Source organism: Myotis nattereri (genome assembly GCF_964212035.1).
Source record: "Myotis nattereri genome assembly, chromosome: 15".
NCBI lineage: Eukaryota > Metazoa > Chordata > Mammalia > Chiroptera > Vespertilionidae > Myotis > Myotis nattereri.
In genome coordinates, this window is record NC_138090.1 from 4,588,014 (window position 1) to 4,609,020 (window position 21,007).

General features: G+C 44.1%; 1 protein-coding gene across 1 annotated transcript in view; it reads right to left on the reverse strand.

Annotated features, from left to right (window-relative positions):
• Positions 1 to 21,007, reverse strand: part of RPGRIP1L (RPGRIP1 like) — a 76,674-nt gene that overhangs the window by 6,212 nt on the left and 49,455 nt on the right. The window contains exons 18-23 of the mRNA XM_081108552.1: positions 18,033 to 18,223; positions 17,823 to 17,909; positions 14,778 to 14,888; positions 14,187 to 14,349; positions 13,136 to 13,209; positions 2,265 to 2,448 (exon numbers count right to left, since the gene is read on the reverse strand). Coding sequence (XP_080964678.1) covers positions 2,265 to 2,448; positions 13,136 to 13,209; positions 14,187 to 14,349; positions 14,778 to 14,888; positions 17,823 to 17,909; positions 18,033 to 18,223 — 810 coding nt within the window. The remainder of the gene's footprint in view (positions 1 to 2,264; positions 2,449 to 13,135; positions 13,210 to 14,186; positions 14,350 to 14,777; positions 14,889 to 17,822; positions 17,910 to 18,032; positions 18,224 to 21,007) is intronic.

The window sequence follows — 21,007 nt, forward strand, 5'->3', positions numbered from 1 at the left end:
TGTACAAAAATAAATAAATAAATAACCCCCCCCAAAAAACACACCGTCCACACAGGAAGTCACTCGGAATCTCGCCACACTAGGCCCAGCCTGTGCTGCCTAAGCGCCTGTTTCCCTAGACGAGCCAAGGCGCCTCCCGGTGCGCCTGGGAAGTGTGAGCAGCTCTGGAAGCCAGAGGCAACCCTGAACAGCCAGGTGCGGCGATGGCAGGCCCCGCAGGTTCGTGCGCCCTGTCAATTCCTGGTCAGGGCACGGTCCGGCTGTGGGCTCGATGCCCAGTGTGGGGCGTGCAAGAGGCAGCCAATCAGTGATTCTCTCTCATCATTCATCTTTCTATCTTTCTCTCTCTCCTTCGCCCTTCCTCTCTGAAATCAATGAAAAAATATATTTTTAAAAGGTCTAAAATTTCCAAAATTCAAATGCATCCTTTAGAAAGAAATGCTGGCACTTATGAAAAATATCAGAACTCCTACAAGTTAAGCTATTTACCTTTCATTTCCACCGGAAATCACCTTTGTTTAGGACTGGCTAGATTGGACATAAACATACTAAAAGCATATGCCTCAGAAAGATACAACCCAGCAGTCCAAACACTTGGGTGGGTTCTGAACGCTCCACCATCAAAAGCAACCCTCCTTCTGCGGGCAGGAGCGGTCCTTGCATCCTCCCTCGTGTCACGTGGCAGCAGTAAGAGATGCAGATGGCTTAACGACCTTGAATCTCAACAATCACTGTGTGCGAGAGTCATCGCCCCCAATCCTTCCTTTGCCAAGTCTCCCCTCCCGTCAGCAACAAAATCTGAAGCTCTGCGTCCTTTCCATGTTCTGAATTAACCTTCCTGTCCCACCAGGTAGACTGTTCAATGCTCAGAGACCGGGGACCTCGATGATCTGTACACGTCTCAGAAAAACGGGGGGCGCTTTCATTCTCTTCTCCCCCACTGTCAATTCCCTGGAAGGCTTTATCCGGCCCAGAGAGCATTCTTCCGACCTACGTTACTCTCACCTTCTTCCAAACGATTTTCTTGCTTTCTCAGCAACGTTTCCAAGGGCAACGCCATCCGATCGCTTTGTTCTTGCTCCCTTGGTCTAGCAATGTTTTCTCCGTGTCGGTAGCCCAAAGAAGACAGATTTGTGTGTGGGGGGGAAACCGCTACTAACCCCGCTCAAAAAAGACGGAATTAGGCTCCGGATAATCCTGGGGCTCACCAGTCCAGCCTTCTCACTTTGTGTACTGACGCAGGCCTCAGCGCACAGCTCCCTCTGGAGTGCGCTCAGGCCACAGTGCAGGGAACGTCGCTGCGAGGTTCCGTCCGCTGCTGCACTGTGTGTGTTCCGACGGGACAGCAGTTCCGGCTCCCGGCAGCCTGGCGTGACGTTTCTCACACCTCTCCACTTGTACACCGCCATACCATTTTAAAAACACCTTCAAGTTGGTGGACAGAAGAATTTACACGTTGCCTATTGGGTCTGCACTGGTTCAGTAGACTTACATGTCAACTAGCAGATAGATAAAGCCCTGAATTAAGAGAAAACCTGCCTGCTTCTAAACATGGATGTGTGGGCTAAATGAGGAAAGGTCATGTAGGAATTTATGCCATTCGATTAAAATCCCGAACACCTAGACACTGGGAGAGACACATGCACGGGAGAGACATACACAGATATTGTAACAACATCTACGTGGTCACATTCATCAGGAAGGTTGAAGAAATGAGGCCACGGAACCACTCAAATCCGTATGATTAAAAAACGACTACATTGAAATACAGTATTTTTCTATGAAATTCAATTTTAGACCTAGGTGGCATTTTTTAAATGATACTGCGAGATAGCAGGAACATCTAGCAACACTGTTTTCCCACTGCTTTCATTTTAACTTTAGTATTACTTCAACATTTTCTTCAATTCTACTGCAACTTTTTTCTCCTTATGCTACCGATCTGTCTTAAAAAAATTTCTTTTAATCCTCACCCAAGGATACGTTTTGACAAAGGAAGGGCAAGAGGAAGAGAGAAATGTCAGTCGGTTGCCTCCCATACACGCCGATTGGGGATCGAATCCGCAACCTGGGTCAGTGCCCTGACCTGCAGTCAAACCCGCAACCTGTTGGTGGAGGGGACTATGCTCCAACCAACCGAGCCGCCCGGCCAGGGCAGCAGACGCGACTTTCATGAAGTCACTCTGCCAAGACGGCTGGGGTTTGTATGAGTGGGAACGGGCGTCCTCCTGGCTCCCGCTCCGTGGCCCCCGAGCCGCACCCACCGTGGCTGTAGTTGTAGTGGACCCAGTGCCCTCTCCGGGGCTTGGGCAGCGACACGGGCGTCTCCTCGGCGGGGAGGCCGCAGAGCCGGAACTCCACGAAGAGCCGCTGCACCGTGCCATCCGCAGTCACCCGAGCGTCACTGAGGCTCAGAGCGATGATCTCGATGCGGATCGTCTCTGACGTCTGTTTAAAGAGGGGAGAGAAACAAAGAAGCAAATAAAACAGACGAGTCAAAAACCCTGTCCTCCCTTCTGCTATCGATTTGAAATCAAACACGAAGGCCGACGGGCTGCCTTTTGGAAGGCACTGCGCACTAGTATTTAGTCACACGTGGTAGATTCTTCCCGACAGAGAGACGGGGTGAGACTCTGTCCGGGGTTGGACGTGAACAGTGTCCCCGCAGCCCCCGGTTCCCACGTGCGGCTGGAAGCACCCGCCAGGCGCCTCTCGGGAGGGGCGCGGTGAGGTCTTCATCTCTGACTGCTTTCCGGATGACAAGCGTCGCTGGCCTGGCTTCAAGCCTGCCATGAAGCGCATGCTTATCACTGCTCAGCTCACCTCAGGACCCGGGGAAGCTCCGGCTGCTCGGATCAAAGCCTGTTGAATACTTTATAGCTCTGATGCTAATGCACGCAGCTCTATGAGCCCATATTCACTAGAGCGGGGCCCAGCGCTCACTCTCTCATAGACTCTGCCGTAATAGATTTCACTCAATAAGTAGTTTTCAAACAAAGGAACATTTCTTCCCAGTCTAACACATTTTCTCACAATTTATTGTATGCCATTTTTACAGAATTAACAAGTAAAATACGTATTTGTTTGATAGTGTAATTCGCACATCAATTCTTATTGAACAGATTTTGGTGCCACAGCCATTATTATGGGAGTCACACGAGTTCCCCGGAGTAATGATTTAGAACAAATAATAGACGAGGACTTAAAAATGAGATCATGCCAAGATAATGCCTCAGTCAAATGTTTGTTGTAGTTTTACATTTGCTCCCGATTCCCCTTCACTAAACCCAAAGACATGCTCCCAAAAATGATAGAACTTCGGGTTGTAATTAGAAACTCCCGAAGATAAGACCTGTTTATGGGACCAACGTGTAGAAATTCATTGTTAAATATGTCAGTGGGTAAATTTACCACCGTGATGACTGAGGTATTGCAAAGCATACAATATAATTAACCAAACTGAAACGCTATTGTAAAAATATCCTCATAAAGAACAATTCCCATTGCTGTGCAACCCCCTCGATATTTGATGAAGTAATTTTACCCCCTTCTTTCAAAGGACATTTTCTTTTATGATGTATTCTAAGGCACTTTAACTAAAAACCCAAATCTGAATATTTCACTGAGGTTATTTTATTATTCAGTAGATTCACGGCAATTGTACCCGGATGCCGGGGAGCGCTCCGCCCGTTCTGTGCCCGCTAATGCAGGGACAGGCTGCAGCTGGCAATATCGCCAGGATTAGCACAGGGTGATGAAATATTTAAAGGGAAATTTCTTCTAAAACCTAATAAATCAAATGACTGCCCAGTGTCATTAGAGTGATGGTCTTTGACTTGAATATGCTTTTCATATTCAAATCTGGGGACAGGGAGATGAATGCCCGGGAAGGCTACTCGGTTCCCACTAATCACCGAGCCGCTGCATTCACGGGCATGAGAAATGAAGGTGGCTCTATTGTCTCATCGCACTCGAGGACAGCCTTCTCTGCTTGCTGGAGACGAACATGGTAAAGAACCTATTTTAAATGATGTTATTTTCTCCTTAAAAGGTACCGGGCGGTCAACATACCGCACACGAACACATGCTACAATTCTGGTTAAGCCTTTTACATAACCTGCAAGGGGACCAACTTAGAATTGTTATAATAACCTGTCTTATAAAACCTTCCTGCCTCTGCACAAAAGAATTAAAAACAAAACCCAGCCATAACAAAAGCGAAAGAGGTACACATGGTTATTTCCACACTGTGAAGATAGGAATTTAAAACTTCATCACAGAACCCAATGAAGAGGTGAATGAACTTTAAGTAGCAGAGGACTCAAATTTACGTAAGTGCTTATTTTGTTAATAACATATCAACTGTGCAACCTCCGTATGAAAACCGGCAGTATTATAACAATGAGTTAAGGCGAAACACAAAAATAATTCCAAGTGAGAGGTGATACTTGGATCACAGTCAAACACACAAACAGCAAAGCAAGAGCCCTCCCCCCCCCCCCCCCGTATTATCCAAAGGGATAAAAGAGCTTACAAGTTCTTTATATGATGCCGACCTTCTTTCTGGTTCTGTTTTTTTTGTTTGTTTTTTTTTACCCCCTCCCCTCGCCAGCCTGATTACTTCGATCATATGTCCTTTTTAATTCTCTAATGTTACTGACAGGAGTTATTAGTTACCATTTCTTTGTTCCTTTGACGCTACATGAATCAACTTAAAATAAATCCAAAACGGATAAGTTCCAAACAGTATGTATCTAGGGAGGCATGCTCTGAGCGGAGAATTTTCCAAATATTAGAAGTTTTGGCCACGGGGCGAGCCAGCTTATTTTTCAACATTGGAACAATTCTGGTCACATCCTGCCGCTGTGAACCAACGTGCGAGTGGATTATAGATGAAGGTTTCGAAGAGCAAGCAGCACGCCCAGCAGCTAACAGACAACTCCAACTTCGAGTCAGAAACGAGCTCTCTCCTCTCCTCTCCTCTCCTCTCCTCTCCTCTCCTCTCCTCTCCTCTCCTCTCCGCCTCATTCACCCTCTATTCCTGTCTTAGGTGAGCTCGCCATCCATCCACCTGGTCAGGGCAGCCAGAAGGTCCCGGAGCCATACCTGCCCCCTCCTTTTCCCACACCCACCGCATCCTCCAGCTCACCCACTCCCGTCCGTTTTACTGCCCAAGTATCTCGGTGACCTATTCACTGAATTATCAAAAGCTCAAGATACTGGAAACACTGTGTCAGCTACTGGGGATATAAAGGCAAAAGGTGCAATTTCTTCTCTGTTTTCTCTCTAAGCTTCTTTAGGTTCTCATCTGATCGGAGAGAGGCGCCAACCCAGCAGCTTCTAGTATTAGAACCTTGAAATCCCAGAGAACAAGGAGGGGAGACAGACGAGAGGGGCGGTTAGCTCTATGAGCAGACAGGCGGGCAGCGCGAGACGGGGAGCTCAGTGACGCGGTGAACCTGCTCCGCACGGTGTCACTGGCGCGGCCCGCAGTGCACACTCAGTGAATGAGCGGACCCGCGCGGGGCAGGCTGCGAGCAAGGCGGGCACTCCTGCTCCTAATCCCCTGCCCACAGCCTCAACTCTCCTCTCTCTCAAAAGAAACCAGACATCGCCCTCTGCTTGCAAACCTTTCTACCACCCTACACTCTAGCCCCTCCCCCAGCCTGTGTGCTGTTTACAGTGCTCAGCTCTCGCACCTGGAATCTTCTCCATCCCACTCACCGGAGGCCTGGACCGCAGGCTCTCCTCTGAGAGAGACAGCTGACCTCCGAGGGCCGGCTGCTCCTGCGGGGCCCTCACCGCACGTCCGGTCACCATGTCCTGCACGGAATCGTTTACACACTGGCCTCTCTCTATACTGTGAGCTCTCGGAGGCCGGGACCATCTTATTCATCTGCTGTTCAACATCCTCCCCGGGATCCGGCACATAGTAGGCTCTCAATAAAGACTTAAAGGGATAGAGTCAAGAAAGGTTGAGTATCTTCCACACATTCAAAGTGTCTTTCATATAGTGCCAGAAATTCGTGAAGCTGCGGGGATTAGTGAGTATTAAGTGCTTCAAAATAAGCAGTTGTCTGCATTTCTAGATCATAACCAAATAAAAGTATCTCAAAGGCAGGTCCACACGGTAAAATCTAGGTGGTAGGGTACTATTATTTCAACTTTTCTGTATGTTTGAATTTTTTCATAATAAAAAAATGAAAAAACAACATTCAAGCAGCAGAATTGGGAGGGGGAACAATACACCGACTCGAATGACAGTGACGGAAGCTAAGCCCTCTCAGGCAGACGCACAGTAACACGGGCTCAGCTACGAGGGCCGCACGACGGGCCAGAGCTCCACGCGGCCCGCACCTCCGACACAGAGGGGGCGGGCTCCAGGCGGTTCCCGTTGTGTTTCGTTCCTGTGCGTGCGAAGGCCTGCGGCCAGGTAACGAGGCCACTCGGGGGGTCTGTTGCTCACCACCGCCCCGCTAGCCCCCTGGTTAGCAGGATGTCAGCATCGGCACGTGCGAAGCGTTCCGGAATTCTGGGCGTGATGAACGGCAGTCACCGAAGTCGCTCAAATAAGAACTGCATGCGACGTGCTCCGAGTTGTCTGTGTAGGTGGACTCCACGTCACGTGACTGGACGATGGGGAATGTGATGACAGCTGGTATTCCTCGCAGGGAAGAGAGCTGTGGTTCTCGGCATTCTGGCTCAGGGCCCTCTGCTTCCTGCCGGATGCGAGTGCACATTGTAGGCGTGTTTTTCCGTAGGGCTCACTTGGGCGTTTAGACGTGCTCAGACTTTTATGTTGTACTTAGAGGATCGTGCCGAAGCCTTCCTGTCACGGCAGCCACGGAGCTGGATGGGTAGGGCTCTAAAAACTAGCTCCACGGGACAGCCTTAGGCACGGGTGCTTAGCGGGGAACGGCCCAGGTAAAGGGCTTGCAATCTGTTTCCGTCAGTTAGATTTAGGCCTCACTATGGTGAGACTGTGTGTGAGTTTTATTTCATTCTAAATTTCTACGAGGAATAAATATTCCTGTAACTGTTTAAATTATGAAGCATAGAAGATAGTGTGGCATATTCAAGTTCTCGGCATCTTAAGCAGATGTTACCATTTTGCTGCAGCTGACTGAAACCTTTTCGTTGCTGTTGTTGGAGAATAAAATATTTCCGACACAGATAAGAGTCCTCACCTCCCAATTCCTTTCCCCGCCCTTCCTCATTCCCCCAGAGCTAACCCCAGCCTGGCGCTGGTGTGCATCATTCCCAAACGTGCTTTCATGTTTCCCACTGCATGTGTGTATACACAGAGGCAACATACAGTATTGCTTCGTTTCTAGATTTTAAGTTCGTGGTACCATCCTCTATTCATCATTCTGTAATTTTGTTCCCCCCCCCCAATACCATATTTTTTTGAGATGTATGCATGTTTATAATTAAAATCTAACTCATATAACTTTTGTATAGAGTTCCATTTATATTGCATATATAGTCTATTGTCCATTTATTTCTCTACTGAGGAGCGATTAAGTCACAGTTTTTTGCTATTACAAACAAGGTTGCATTGAACATTCTTTTGTTTTCTTGTGTATGTGAGTGATTCTCTAGAAGAACTGCTGGGTGATGGGTATAAGATTCAGTTTTATAGAATCAGCAAAGTCACATGAATTTACACGGCACTACTTCTATCACCTTAACAATGGTTTATGTACGTGTACGCGCATAAATAAATGCAACACAGCCGGCCGACAGGAGCTGCTGTGTGTGGGACGTGGCACCGGTAACAGCCACAGAGACAACTGGGCACGGAAGGTGATGCTCAACGTCCTGCTGCAGCGAAATGGTGCCACCTGTTTCCGATGCCGAGGACTGGGTAGCACGTGGCTTTCTACACGTCACGGCCACGGTGGCTCTCAGTCAAGCTCACACAGCTGGTCCAATCCCCCTCCCCGAGGCCCTGGCAGAGCTTCAGGCGGGGTGTGCGGAGTCACTGCAGAGACCCAAAGGCCCCTGGACGTTACTCCAGGCTGCGAAGCTTCCTCTTATTAGGAATCAGGCTGACTCTTCAGAAGTTTTGCTAGAAAAGTCTTTGTTTTTTTCTCTCAAAATAATAGCTCTTTGGGAGAAATAAGAGTAAACAAAAATGCCAACTGTCGAGGTAATACTGTTTTTACAAACAAAACAAGCCCCGTGTTCATCAGTGGCAGTGGCCTACGTTTTCTTGTGCGCTCTCTTAAAGGATACTATATTGATCAAATAAATACCGAAACACCCGCGAGGAGATCGACATGGTGCTGGTGCAGAGAGCTGCTTTCCGGGGACAGTGTGACTGTCTCCTGACACCCCGGCAGCGTTTCCGAAGCTCTCACCGCCGGCCTAACGCAATGGCGGGGATGTGTGCTCTGTCCTCACGCACCTGAGGGATACGCCACGCGCCCCTCGCTGACGGCTCCTGCGGCAGCGCCACGTGCAGGAAGGGGCATCTACATCCTGCCCCCATTTCAGACGAGTGCTGTGCTGCCCACTCCCGGTCACCGAGGAAGGTGCCACGGTGCCCGGCTCTGGCTGCACATGGTGCCACTTGGCGAGCTTTAAGCAAAAGTCTGACTCGACTCATCTAGTGGAGATGGGGCCCTGGCATTTAAAGATGCTCCCTAGCCCGGCCGGCGTGGCTCAGTGGTTCAGCACCAACCTATGAACCAGGAGGTCCTGGGTTTGATTCCTGGCCAAGGGCACATGCCTGGGTTGTGGGCTCAAGCCCCAGTGTGGGGCGTGCAGGAGGCAGCCGATTGATGATTCTCTCTCATCACTGATGTTTCTCTCTCTCCTTCTCCCTTCCTCTCTGAAATCAATGAAAACATATTTAAGGAAATAACATAAAATGCTCCCTTGGTCACTGTGGTGTGCAGCTACCGCGGGCGGCACCGCTGCCCCCTCGAGGGGTGCTTCTCACTGTTACCCACAGTGGCCTGACAGGGGAGGAAACATAGACTGCTGGTCCCCGGCTCACGGTCTCTCATTCATTAGGTCAGGGGGCCGGGGAGACCAAGAAGCGACAGCCCCCACAAATTCTCAGGTGATACCTGTCAAATGTTACCTATAAACAACATTTTAACCAGAAATGTCTGTATTTGCAAAAACGGACAGAAACCTAAGGGTCCATCAAACGGGGCTCATTTAAATGACTGGCAGAGCTATGCAATGGAGTATCATGCATGTGTTAAAGGATTAGAGTATATAACTACGGAGAGAAGTCCATGGTTCATTAGTAAAAGATAGCAAAGTTGCAAAACATAAAAAAATGTCTTTAAAAAAATACATTTTTATTGATTTCAGAGAGGAAGGGAGAGATAGAAGCATCACTGATGAGAGAGAATCATGGACGGGCTGCCTCCTGCACGCCCCCCACTGGGGATCGAGCCCGCAACCCGGGCCTGTGCCCTGACCGGGAATCGAACCTCCACCTCCTGGTTCACAGGTCGATGTTCAACCACTGAGACACACCAGCCAGGCAATAAAAAATAGTTTTGAAAGTAATTACTATCAGGAAGGTAACTGGACACTTCATTTACTTAAACTATATTTTGAAACCTATTCTATCTAGCTTAGGACATGTCACACATGGGACGGGGCTTATTCTACCCACCGATGGGATGTCATAATTGATTCTGAAAAGATTGAGTCATTTTTAATACATGAATTCTCCAAGTGAGTGACGGTGTGCATTCTGCCTTTCAAAGCTTTAGAGCACACTTTGCTGACCAGCCTTGCTGCTTGGATTGTTCGGGACAACCTGCTGTCCGGGGAGGGGGCGCGGATTGCAACTTACCCAACTGCACGCGGCAGCTTTTACAAAACCACTCTGGCGGAAGCGGAGAGAGAGAAATCTGTAAACACACGGCACAGAAGAGCCCGCTGGCTTCAGCCGCGACTGCCCGCCCTCACCTGCGGGCTCCCTGTACGAGCCTGTGAGCCGATGGCAGCACCTTTAGCTGTGAGAACGGGAAGCTGCCTGGATTACATGTAAAACCGGAAGTCGTGTGAAAGAAGGAGTGTTCATTTTTTCTCAAATGCAATGACAGACGCAAAGTTTCAGTTTTGATATCTATTGTGAGGATCTAAAGCGAGGCTTTTAATCAATGTATTATACATCAAATTGATCCTGTTAACTTCTGGTTATTCAAATTAATAAAATATTGATGGAGAAATGTCCAAAGTTTCACATTTCTCAGACACCCTGCCAGCCCCCAATTAACGATCATGCCTCGAAGCCTTTTAGCAGCAGCGGCGGCCGTGAGGCTGACAGGACCTGACAGGCCAGCACGACCCAATTACACTGGTATCTGTGCCACTTTGATGTCCTGGAAATGAAGAGATGGGGCAAACTGGGTGGCACATTATGCTAATGACGTGATTTAATCCAGCACCAGACTACGCAGCTGCTGGAAAAGATGCTCCCACTCATTACGCCCCGTTGGAAAGGAAGGGAGGGGACAGGCGTTTCATTCTGACAAAGTGAAGCTCATAAATGTTGTAAATGAAATGAAACAAAATGAAGTAATCTATGATTAATTATACATCACAGACACGAAGAGAGAGGAAGAAGCAAGTCATGTGTCCAAGTCCTGGGAAATCTGTTAGATTCCTTTTAAGGATCAACATTTCTAAGAGATAACTATGGGCGGTCAGATTCTATAACATGAAAAAAACACCCTGAAGGATCTTAAATTGCTTACACAGGGTAGTAGGTAATTCCAGTTCACAGTTGAATTGGCGTGGATGACATTTATCTAGAACACTACCTCTAGTCTCAACGTTGTGATATTATTAGGGTACAGGCAATTAAAAAAATCTATAAAGTGGGGTTAACCACAGAGCAGGGCTATCTAATTACTCCTAACTAGTCTTGTGCCTCTAGTCTATTCTTTACATTACTGATAGCCGGATCTTTTTAAATGCAATTCAAGAGTGTAAACTCCACAAGATCAAAAAACGGACTTCTCTTATTCACCGCGTTATTCCTGGTCTGGAGAGCAAGGCTTGGCACCGAGTAAATGCTCATTAGATGTCATTTAGTCAACGAGGGATCCTCCTCCTCCCTTAGGAATCCCAGAGCAGGCCTCGCCCCGGAGAGCCCCATGCTCTGCTCGGGCCTGCCTGTGGGTACACTCCAGGGCGCCCCACGTGAGCGCGGGCCCAGCCCCTCCTGAGACCACACTGACTTCCCAGGAGCCCTGCTCCGCGCTCTCTCAAATCTCCAGCTTCTGATCCTTCAGCCTCCAATGACCCTCCTCGGCTTTCACCAACTGCTCATCACCGTCCACACTTGGGCCAAGCTTCCCGGCCTCGAGGAAGTCACCCATGAGGGTCCCCGTGCTGAGTGAGGCCCCGAGTGCTCCCCCAGCACCTCATCCACGCTCCTAGCGCGGCCACCATGCGCTTGCCACTATGCTTCCCCGCAGACTGTAAATCCTTTGAGGCCAGAGATGGCTTCTTTTATGACACAGGGGATGCTGGCGAGTGAAGAATCGTGAGCATGAAAGGACATACGACACAGGATGTGCTTAGCCCTGGTAGCCATCCTTCCGAGGAGAGATCCACGCTGTCCTGCGATTTCTGCCTGACACAGTTCTTAAAGAGGAGACTTCAGAAGCGGCTGAGCCACAAATACTGTTAAGCTGAAGAAGGTTTTATGACACAATACCTCAACCAACTGACAGCCTCAAGAATCAAACCACACCCACCCTGTGCCTGTGGACACGCTGCCTGAAAGGACTCAGCATGGCTTCCGACGTGTTCCTACCATAGCACAACCTGAACCGACCGGGGGAAACGCCACCCACACCCAGACTGAGGGACGCTCTACAACATGAACGGCCTGTGCCCTTAGCCATGTCGGTGCTGGGAAAGACCAGCAGGAAAGGCTGAGGAACCCTTATGGACTGAGGGGGCGAACGGGGCAGGAGGCTAAATGTGCTGTGTGGTCGGGACTGGCCCCTGACCAGGCCAGGAAACGCCGTGAGCGACGCCACTGGGACAGCCGCAGCCGTCCAAGGAGAAGTGTAGGTTGCTAACAGTATTACGTTACTGCTCTGAAGTACTTAGGGGCCAAGAGGAATGATTCCTGCACCTATTGCATCTATGGATGTAAGAATGTGTGTACATATGTACACACATACACACATACGTACATACGTATACATGTAGTCGGTGATACTGAGTGAATGTACAGCAGGACTTCTCCGCACCACTTTGGCAATCTTTAAAGAAAAAAGTTCCATGACTCATTAAATGATTGGCTAAAGCAGCACACAGAAACCCTGGTATAATCACTAGAAAATGCTACATTTCTCCATTACGATGACCTCGTGAGTTCCATTCCTCTGTATGTAGAGTATCTTATTTTATTATATTTGCTATGAACTTGAAAAATACTAAATTTCACCTTTTAACGTAAGATACTGGTCAGGACCTTCTACTAAAGGTGGAATTTTTAAATGCACACGGGAGCTGATTAATGGCTTCTGAGCATAAATCACTGCGTAGAGCAGATGCTGGCTTTAAATGATGTCCACACATTTGAGATATAAAACCATGATGTGAAACCACATTTTAGGATGGTAGTGAAGCTGTGGGAAGCTGTAGCAAAGTAATACAAGTTACTTTACCAGAAATAATAAGAAAAAACAGTTTACATACTACTTTTTAGCAGAAATGAAATAACTTTAACAGTTTATCAATAGACATTCTTAGATATGAAGAGTCTATAAATTCACATTTTCACATGATTTTAGTTTTAAAAGCCATCTCACATTTTGAATTCTTTCAAGTTCAGGTTTGATTTAATGCATCCTTGTACAATGGTTCTGAAAAGAAGGCAGGAAAGTCAACTGTTTTTACGAAGTACCTTTTGAAGCTACTGGATTTAGGTGCTCTTAACATGGAAGCAAAAATAATGCTTGGATGCTATAGCATTACATAATGAAACTGTAAGTGAAGTTTTCTTAATATGAGATGAGCCTCGAATAAGATTATGATGATGCAGTGTTTTTGCCTCAAGGTGTTCACATAGGAAGACTGGAATACTATGAAGGAAGAGAACTTCATTTCGGCACATTTCTAATTGGCATCAGTTACTGACCTGCGGGATATTCTTGGAGACAGGTTCTGGAATGATACACTCATCACTGTCAGAAGCTGATCTGTCTTCCTCGTCTGTTACAAAATAAAATTTCAGCGGTTTAAATCTGTTAAACCAGCTACCTTTATACCTTTGAAATGGAGAGAAGTGAGCACACATTATAAGGACAACCTTAAAAGAACAATATGATAATCATATCTGAACCTCTTTTAGCAGCAAAGATATTTACATTACATTTTAGAAAAAGGAAAAAAGGATCGAAAATTCCATGTTTAGTTCTAGTGGAAACAAAGGAAATAAAAATATAGCTTGTTCTAATATGAACTTAAAAAATAATTTTTTAAAGAGGACAGTGTAATAGATGTTTTCCAACCAATAATATTGTGTAAGAATCAAGTTATTCTTACTACTTAAAAACATTTTAAAATGTTTTACAGCTTTATTATGGTAAAATTGACATCTAATAAACCACACCCATTTAAAGTGCAAAGTCTGATATTTTTACAGATATAATTCTGTGAAAGCATCAGCACAATGAAGATCACACACAGAGCCATCCCCCCAAATTTCCCTCATGCCTTTCTGCAATCTCTGCCCTTCCTCATCTCTTCCCACTGGCCCTTCCCCAGGCAACAGCTTGAACATTTCTGTCATTATAGATTAATTTGCCTTTTCGACATATTTATAGAAGTTAAATCACATTATAAGCTGTCTTTTTTTTGGTCTGAGTTCCTACTTTTAATTTTTAAAAAAGTCAAGTCCTCCAGAATGACCCAGATGACAGCCCGGAACCCAAAGAGAATCTAAAGCCACCAAATATGCCAATTGGGGGCATGGCCAGCAATGACACTTGCATCTGCCGGGCCCCCAGTGCAAGTGAGAGAGATGCCATGACACCTGGCACGGCTGACGAGACTGACCCACAGCCATCGCTTCTGTCGAGAAACAGGTGTCATGAAGTAGCTCCACTGTGCAGTGAAGAAGTCTACGAGGCACACTGTTAACTCAAGCTAAGAGCTCAACAAATACTGTCAATTCAAACACCAGTCACCTTCTGGCTCCAGTTCCTCGGTGATTTCTGTTTCGTCTTCGGAAGAAGTCGTACTTGGCTGTGCGATCTGGCCCTGGGACAGCAGGGACACGTCCCCCCCGTTCTCTGGCTGCGCGTTCCCAGTGTGTTCTCTCCCCTGACTGACGCGGCTTTCTGGAGGCGCCTGGAGAAAGGAGAGCACGCTGATATTTTTATCACTGATTAGATCATAGTTGCAGCATTTCTACTGAAGCACTTGAATAATAACTTGAGACTTAAATATACAGACATGCTATATATATGCATTTGAAAATAATTGCTTAAGTTGTTCAAATAAAAATATACGGATAAATGAAAATCTAATTATAAACTAAGAATGAAAAATACATCAATTTCAAAATAAATTTTACATTACTTCACATGTCTATTTCACATTATGCTAAGAGTATAATGGTAGCCGTTACACTTGTCATGTTTCTTTATCTTTGCTTTCCAAGGAAGAATATATAAAGATAAGATCAATGCTATAATTTCCTGACCATGTCACTACAAAGACAAAGTCTTTAAGAACCAAATTCAGCCTTTTGAAATAATTTTAATACAATGACATACCTGGAAAACATGCGAAGAAGCCGTTGGCGCACTAACATCCGTTTCTGGTGTGACCTCCATTTCTGGCGAAAGGTCCCTCCTGTCCTCGGGAGGAGGGGACGTCTCCCTCTCCTATGTTCATGTGAACACATGACTGTGTTATTTAGGATTACTACTAAATCCCAGATCACCCTAAGACTTTTACATACAAATGTACATGTGTTATATGTATAAGAACACTAATAAAATGGGGAGCACATATAGTAGCTCCCATTAGGGCAATGAAATAGTGCATTTCAGTAACATGACTGATATTCTTCATGGTATATATACGTATATACAATTTAAGAACTAGCCGCTGGTGTGGCTCAGTGGTTGAGTGTCGGTTCATGAACCAGGAGGTCATGGTTTGATTCCCAGTCAAGGCACAGGCCTGGATTGTGAGCTGGATCCCCAGTAGGGGGCGTGCAAGAGGCAGCCGATCAATGATTCTCTCTCATCATTGATGTTTCTCTCTCTCTCTCCCTCTCCCTTCCTCTCTGAAATCAGTAAAAACATTAAAAAAACAAAAACAAACTACAAGTGTATTTCATCGAAGCATTGATTATAATCTCAAAAAAGTGAAAACAATGCAAATGTTCAATAGGCATTAATGACATCACATGCGGTACATCCAAACGCCAGTTTTTTGTGACCATGAAAGACCTACTCATCTAGACCTGTACTTACTGACAGTAAAGAGAGTGCACCACATAGTGTTGAGTGAAAAAGGTAGTTAACTACAACTATATATATATATACGTGAACGCTGTTTTGTTAAACAATAAATTTGCAAACAAACAAATGTGTGTATATATTTCCATGGAAAAAAGTATGAAAAAAACTTCATCAAAATTCTATCTCTGATATGCAGATTTGGGAAAACTGTATAGTGCTGTTTTTATTTTGTTATATTTTTATTTTCTAACATTTCTAAGATAATTATACATTACTCATGTAATTAAAAGTTGTATATGCTGGATTAGGTATGTACCGTCTATCAATTTATAGTCAACCATTTTTCCATGGTTCATAAACTGATGTCTATTGTTAAAATATAGTTTATAATTAACAAAATTTTTTTTTATTGATTTAAGAGAGAGAGAGAGAGAGAGAGAGAGAGAGAGAGAGAGAGGGAGAAAGAGAGAGAGAGAGAGAAAAAGAGAAAGAGAGAGAGAATACCAACCAGTTATTCCACTTATGTACGCATTCCTTGGTTGATCTTGTATGTGCTTTGACTGGGGATCAAACCCACAACCTTGCGGTATGGGGATGATGCTCTAAGCCACTGAGCTACCCTGCCAGGGCTATCATTTTGGCTATTTTAAAGGGAAACATGCCCAGTATAGAAATTGTGAAAGTTAAACAAGAAGACATAAAAGAAATTAATATAAACCCACATTCCCATTATTCAATGATAATATCTATTAACTAGAGGCCTGGTGAACGAATTCATGCACCAGTGGGGTCCGTCGGCCTGGCCTGCGGGATCAGGCCAAAACCAGCTCTCTGAGATCCCCTGAGGGGTCCCGGATTGCGAGAGGGTGCAGGCCAGGCCGAGGGACCCCACTGGTGTATGATTGGGGCCAGGAAGGGACACAGGAGGTTGGCCAGCCAGGGAGGGACCATAGGAGGGCTCCAGGGCGTGTCCGGCCCATCTCGCTCAGTAGCAATCAGCCAGACACCAGCATCAAGCTCACCTACTGGTCAGAGCGTCTTCCCCCTGGTCGTCAGTGCATGTCATAGCCACTGGCCGACTGGTGGACTGTCTGCTCCCTGATGGTCAGTGCACATCATAGCTAGCAGTTGAGTGGCCTTACCATATCATTAGCATATTATGCTTTGGCTGGTTGAATGGCCGATCAGACACTTAGCATATTAGGCTTTTATTATATAGGATAACCAGTTAGATTTCTATTTCTTTATAATTGATTTTTAATGCAAATAAAAGTTTTGGTTATATGGTGATAATTATATTGTAAATATAACATATCCTGCTACATTAAAAAAATTAACATTGTAACATAAAATTTTCTACAAATATGAAACTTTGGGTAAGCATTATTTTTTTTAAGCAGGAAAAAGAAAAATAGACTGAATTAAGTCAATGGAATATAGAGTAGAAATAATCCTTTAAAATATATAATATCCAGAGCCACAGGAGTTGTAATTATTTGCTGACTGGTTTTTGCCCTGATACATACTATAATAATCTAGGTAGTGCCTCTTTTACAGATAGGATACTGAGCTATGGTAATCAGTACATAAAGTATTCTCCAATGTATTACCTTAATTCAACCTCACAACTATGCAATAGTTATCATCACCATTTAAAAAATTGTTTTTATTGATTTCAGAGTGGAAGGGAGAGGGAGAGAGATAGAAATCTTAATGATGAGAGAGAATCATGGATTGGCTGCCTCCTGCATGCCCCTCATTGGGGATCAAGCCCGCAACCCGGGCATGTGCCCTGACCGGGAATCTAACCATGACCTCCTGGTTCATAGGTTGATGCTCAACCACTGAGCCACACCAGATGGGCCACATCAACCATTTTTTTTAAAGAAAAAGCAAACTCAGTGACAACATAATATTACATTGAGTGGATGTATCATGATTCAGATCAAGGAGTAAGAACAGTTAATACTTATACACAATGCCAAGTTACAAACCTAACATTTTAAAGGAAAAAAGAAGCTTTTTATTCACCCAATTTTCCTTTAAATCAGGTAGGGTATACTACATCTATAGTGTTTATTTCCCATGCTCAGGTTTACTACTTACAGAATTCTTTTTTTTTTTTTAAATATATTTTATTGATTTTTTTACAGAGAGGAAGGAAGAGAGATAGAGAGTTAGAAACATCGATGTGAGAGATACACCGATCAGCTGCCTCCTGCACATCTCCTACTGGGGATGTGCCCGCAACCCAGGTACATGCCCTTGACCGGAATCGAACCTGGGACCTTTCAGTCCACAGGCCAACGCTCTATCCACTGAGCCAAACCGGTTTCGGCTACTACTTACAGAATTCTGATGTGGTGTGATATCGGCCAGGAAAGACACCTTCTTCCCTACAGCTGTTAAACGCTGTCTTGGTTTGGGTGTTGGTGCCTAAGATTGAACAGTATGGCAAACTGAGTATGAGGAACGTCCACCTTAGATAAGGCTTCAGCTATATGTTCTGCTTCTGTGTCTATTAAGTTTTGTAAGAAATTCAAAGTCACTGTTACTCACTACAGACAAGGTGCTCACAGAGGAGGCTGGAGGTAGTCTCTGAACAGCTTCGGACTCTTCTTTGTGTATGACAGTTCCTAGGTGTTCGGATGTTATGCATTCACTTGGTGGGAGGTAGGCAAATTTCCATTTCAATATGACATGAATGGTCCCTGCAGGATGCTTTTTATGATCTGTTAGCTCAAATATTCCTGTCAAATCACAAAATAAATAATTTTAATTAATGCTAAAGTAAAGTTTTACTACCAGAATAATTAAAGTGAACTACCCACAACTTAAAAAAAATAATTTTGGCTTTTACTCACAACCCAAATTACTTAGAGAATAAAATAAAGACAAAAGGACATGTGATAGGTTCACTTCTTGAGTAGACTGCATTCAGAAGTTAAGGCCTCAAAGGAATACTGATTCAAAGTTGAGAAAATTAACTTATGAATATTTTAATCCACTGAAATGAAATTCAGAAATTATTCAAAATTCTTAGCATTCCTCCAAGACATTATCTGGGTTATAGCTCATGTATGAAACTTCATTTTGATTTGAATATTCCTGCAAAAGACTTGTCTCTATAGAAAAATATATTAAAGCTTCAAAATTCCAAATAATTGATATATCTAGAGAAATCTTTATATTACTATGTAGTTTTATTATAATTTTAAATATTTTATTGGGATTTGTTAAATTACTCCAAGTTAATAGTACCACAGCAAAAAAAAAAAGTCCATAAGATAAGCCATCTAAAACATATAGCAGTAATTACCTATATCTGTAATATTGAGTCCAAATTTTAATCATTATACTAAATTGTTCAGTAGGAAAAATCCCTGACTTGAAGAAAATAAACCTATATTTCAAGCATAACTTTTGTTTAGAGGTATCCTTTACTTTGTCAGCAAGTGTACGGCATGTCTTTTAATGGCTGGCTGGGAGGAAAAAACTAAACAACTCTAGACTTTAGATAGAACAGAAGGATACAGGTAGGATATAGGGAGGTGATAAACTTCTATTGTAGGTACAGGTGAGACTTCTAGAATGGCTGAGTGAAAAGCTCAGTAAATAAATCTTTTCCATAAAAATCAGTAATAAAACTGGACAAAAGGATGAAAAACAACCATTTAAGGCCCATCAGAATTGATCAAAGGTATACAACAAATTGAGAAGCACTTATTCAAAGAAATCTATTGAACCTCAGTAAGAACAGGAAGAGTCAGACCAGGCTGGCCAAACAAACAAACAGCAATGGCAATCACCCCAGAGAGTGGGAAAGTTGGAATCCAGAGTTGCTACAAGATAGTATCCTCAATGTCCAGTTTTAGGGGCGGGGAAAAAGAGAGACAGACAAAGAAGCTGGAGAGTGTGATGTTAACTTGGGGGGCGGGGGGTGGGGGGCGGGGGGGGGGGAGGCAGAAAGCCATCAGTAGAGGCTTTCTGAGGGTGTCCAGATGTTAGACTTAGCAGACAGAGACCTCAGAGCAGCTATTATAACTATGTTCCAAGAACTGAAAGAAACCATATTTAAAGAATTAAAGTGTGGTTACAATGATCTATAAAATAGAGAATATAATAAAGACATAGACGTTATTTTTAAAAAGGGAACTAAGGAGAAATGCTGGAGCTGAAGAGTACAATTACTGAAGTGAAAAAATTCAGTAGATGGGCTCAGTAGGAGATCTGAGCTGGCAGAAGAAAGAATCAGTGAACCCGAAGGTTGACCAGCAGCGATTACCCAATCTGAAGGGGAAAAATGAAGAGAAATGAACAGAGCCTCAGAGACCTGCGGGGCACCATTAAACATATGAACAGATATGTAATGGGAGTCCAAGAAGAAGAAAAAAAAGGGGCAAAAAATAATTCAAGAAGTCATGACAAAAAACTCCCCAAATTAGGTACATAACAATACCCTGCACATAAAGAAGCTCAACAAATTCCACGCAGGGTAAGCACAAAGGGATCAATACCTGGAGACATCATAGTTGAAATGCTGAGAGCCAAAAAAAAAAAAAAAAAAAAAAAAAAAGACATTCCCACATGTCAATGATTGAGAGAATTCGTTTCCAGCAGACCGGACTTACAAGGCATATTAAAAGAAGTTCTTTAGGCTGAAAGGAAGTGAGACCAAATAGCAACTCAAATCAACACAAAGGAATAGACCAATCAAGGTAATTATATAGGTAATTATAAAAGTATAGATATATTTTTTTCTAATTTCTTCTCTTAACTGATTTAAAAGACAACTGCATAAAACAATAATTGTAAAATTATATTGTTGGACTTGTATAAAGACAAAAAGTAAAAATAATAGCTCAAAGGACTGGGAGAAGTGAAGGTATACTGGAGAAAGGAAGTGACACCAGACAGTTGAGGAAGAAATAGAGAATATAAGAAATGGTAAAAAACATAGCTTAATATAAAAAAGTCTCCTATAATTATGTATATTCTCTCTTCTCTCAATTTCTTTAAACAATATAAGGTTATGTAAAGCAGTAATTATCCTATATAATAAAAGCGTAGTATGCAAATTGTCCCCTCAACCCGGAGGTCGTCCAGGAGTTTGACCAGGAGGCGGGGCTGGCCGGGGGAAGGGCAGGAGGGGCTAGCCGGTGGCCAGCAGCCGCTAGGGCCCCTGCCAGTGCACAAATTTCGTGTACTGGGCCTCTAGTAACATTATATTATTGGTGTTTTTTTTTTTTTTAACAGATATAGGCATACTATATATATAAGTATGACAACCAGCACAAGAAGGGGGGAGGGAATGAAATTATATTGGAGCAGACCTTCTATATTTTAATGGAATTGTTAGTATTAATTTTTAGTAGATTGTGATAAGCTAAAATAAACATTGTAATTCTTGGAATAACTACTAAAAAAAGTCACTCAAACAATATAATGTTATAGGCCCAAAGATGATTTGAGACAGTTAGGAAGATTAATTAAACAGAACAACATATCTAAAACACTAACGTATAGTTTAGGTT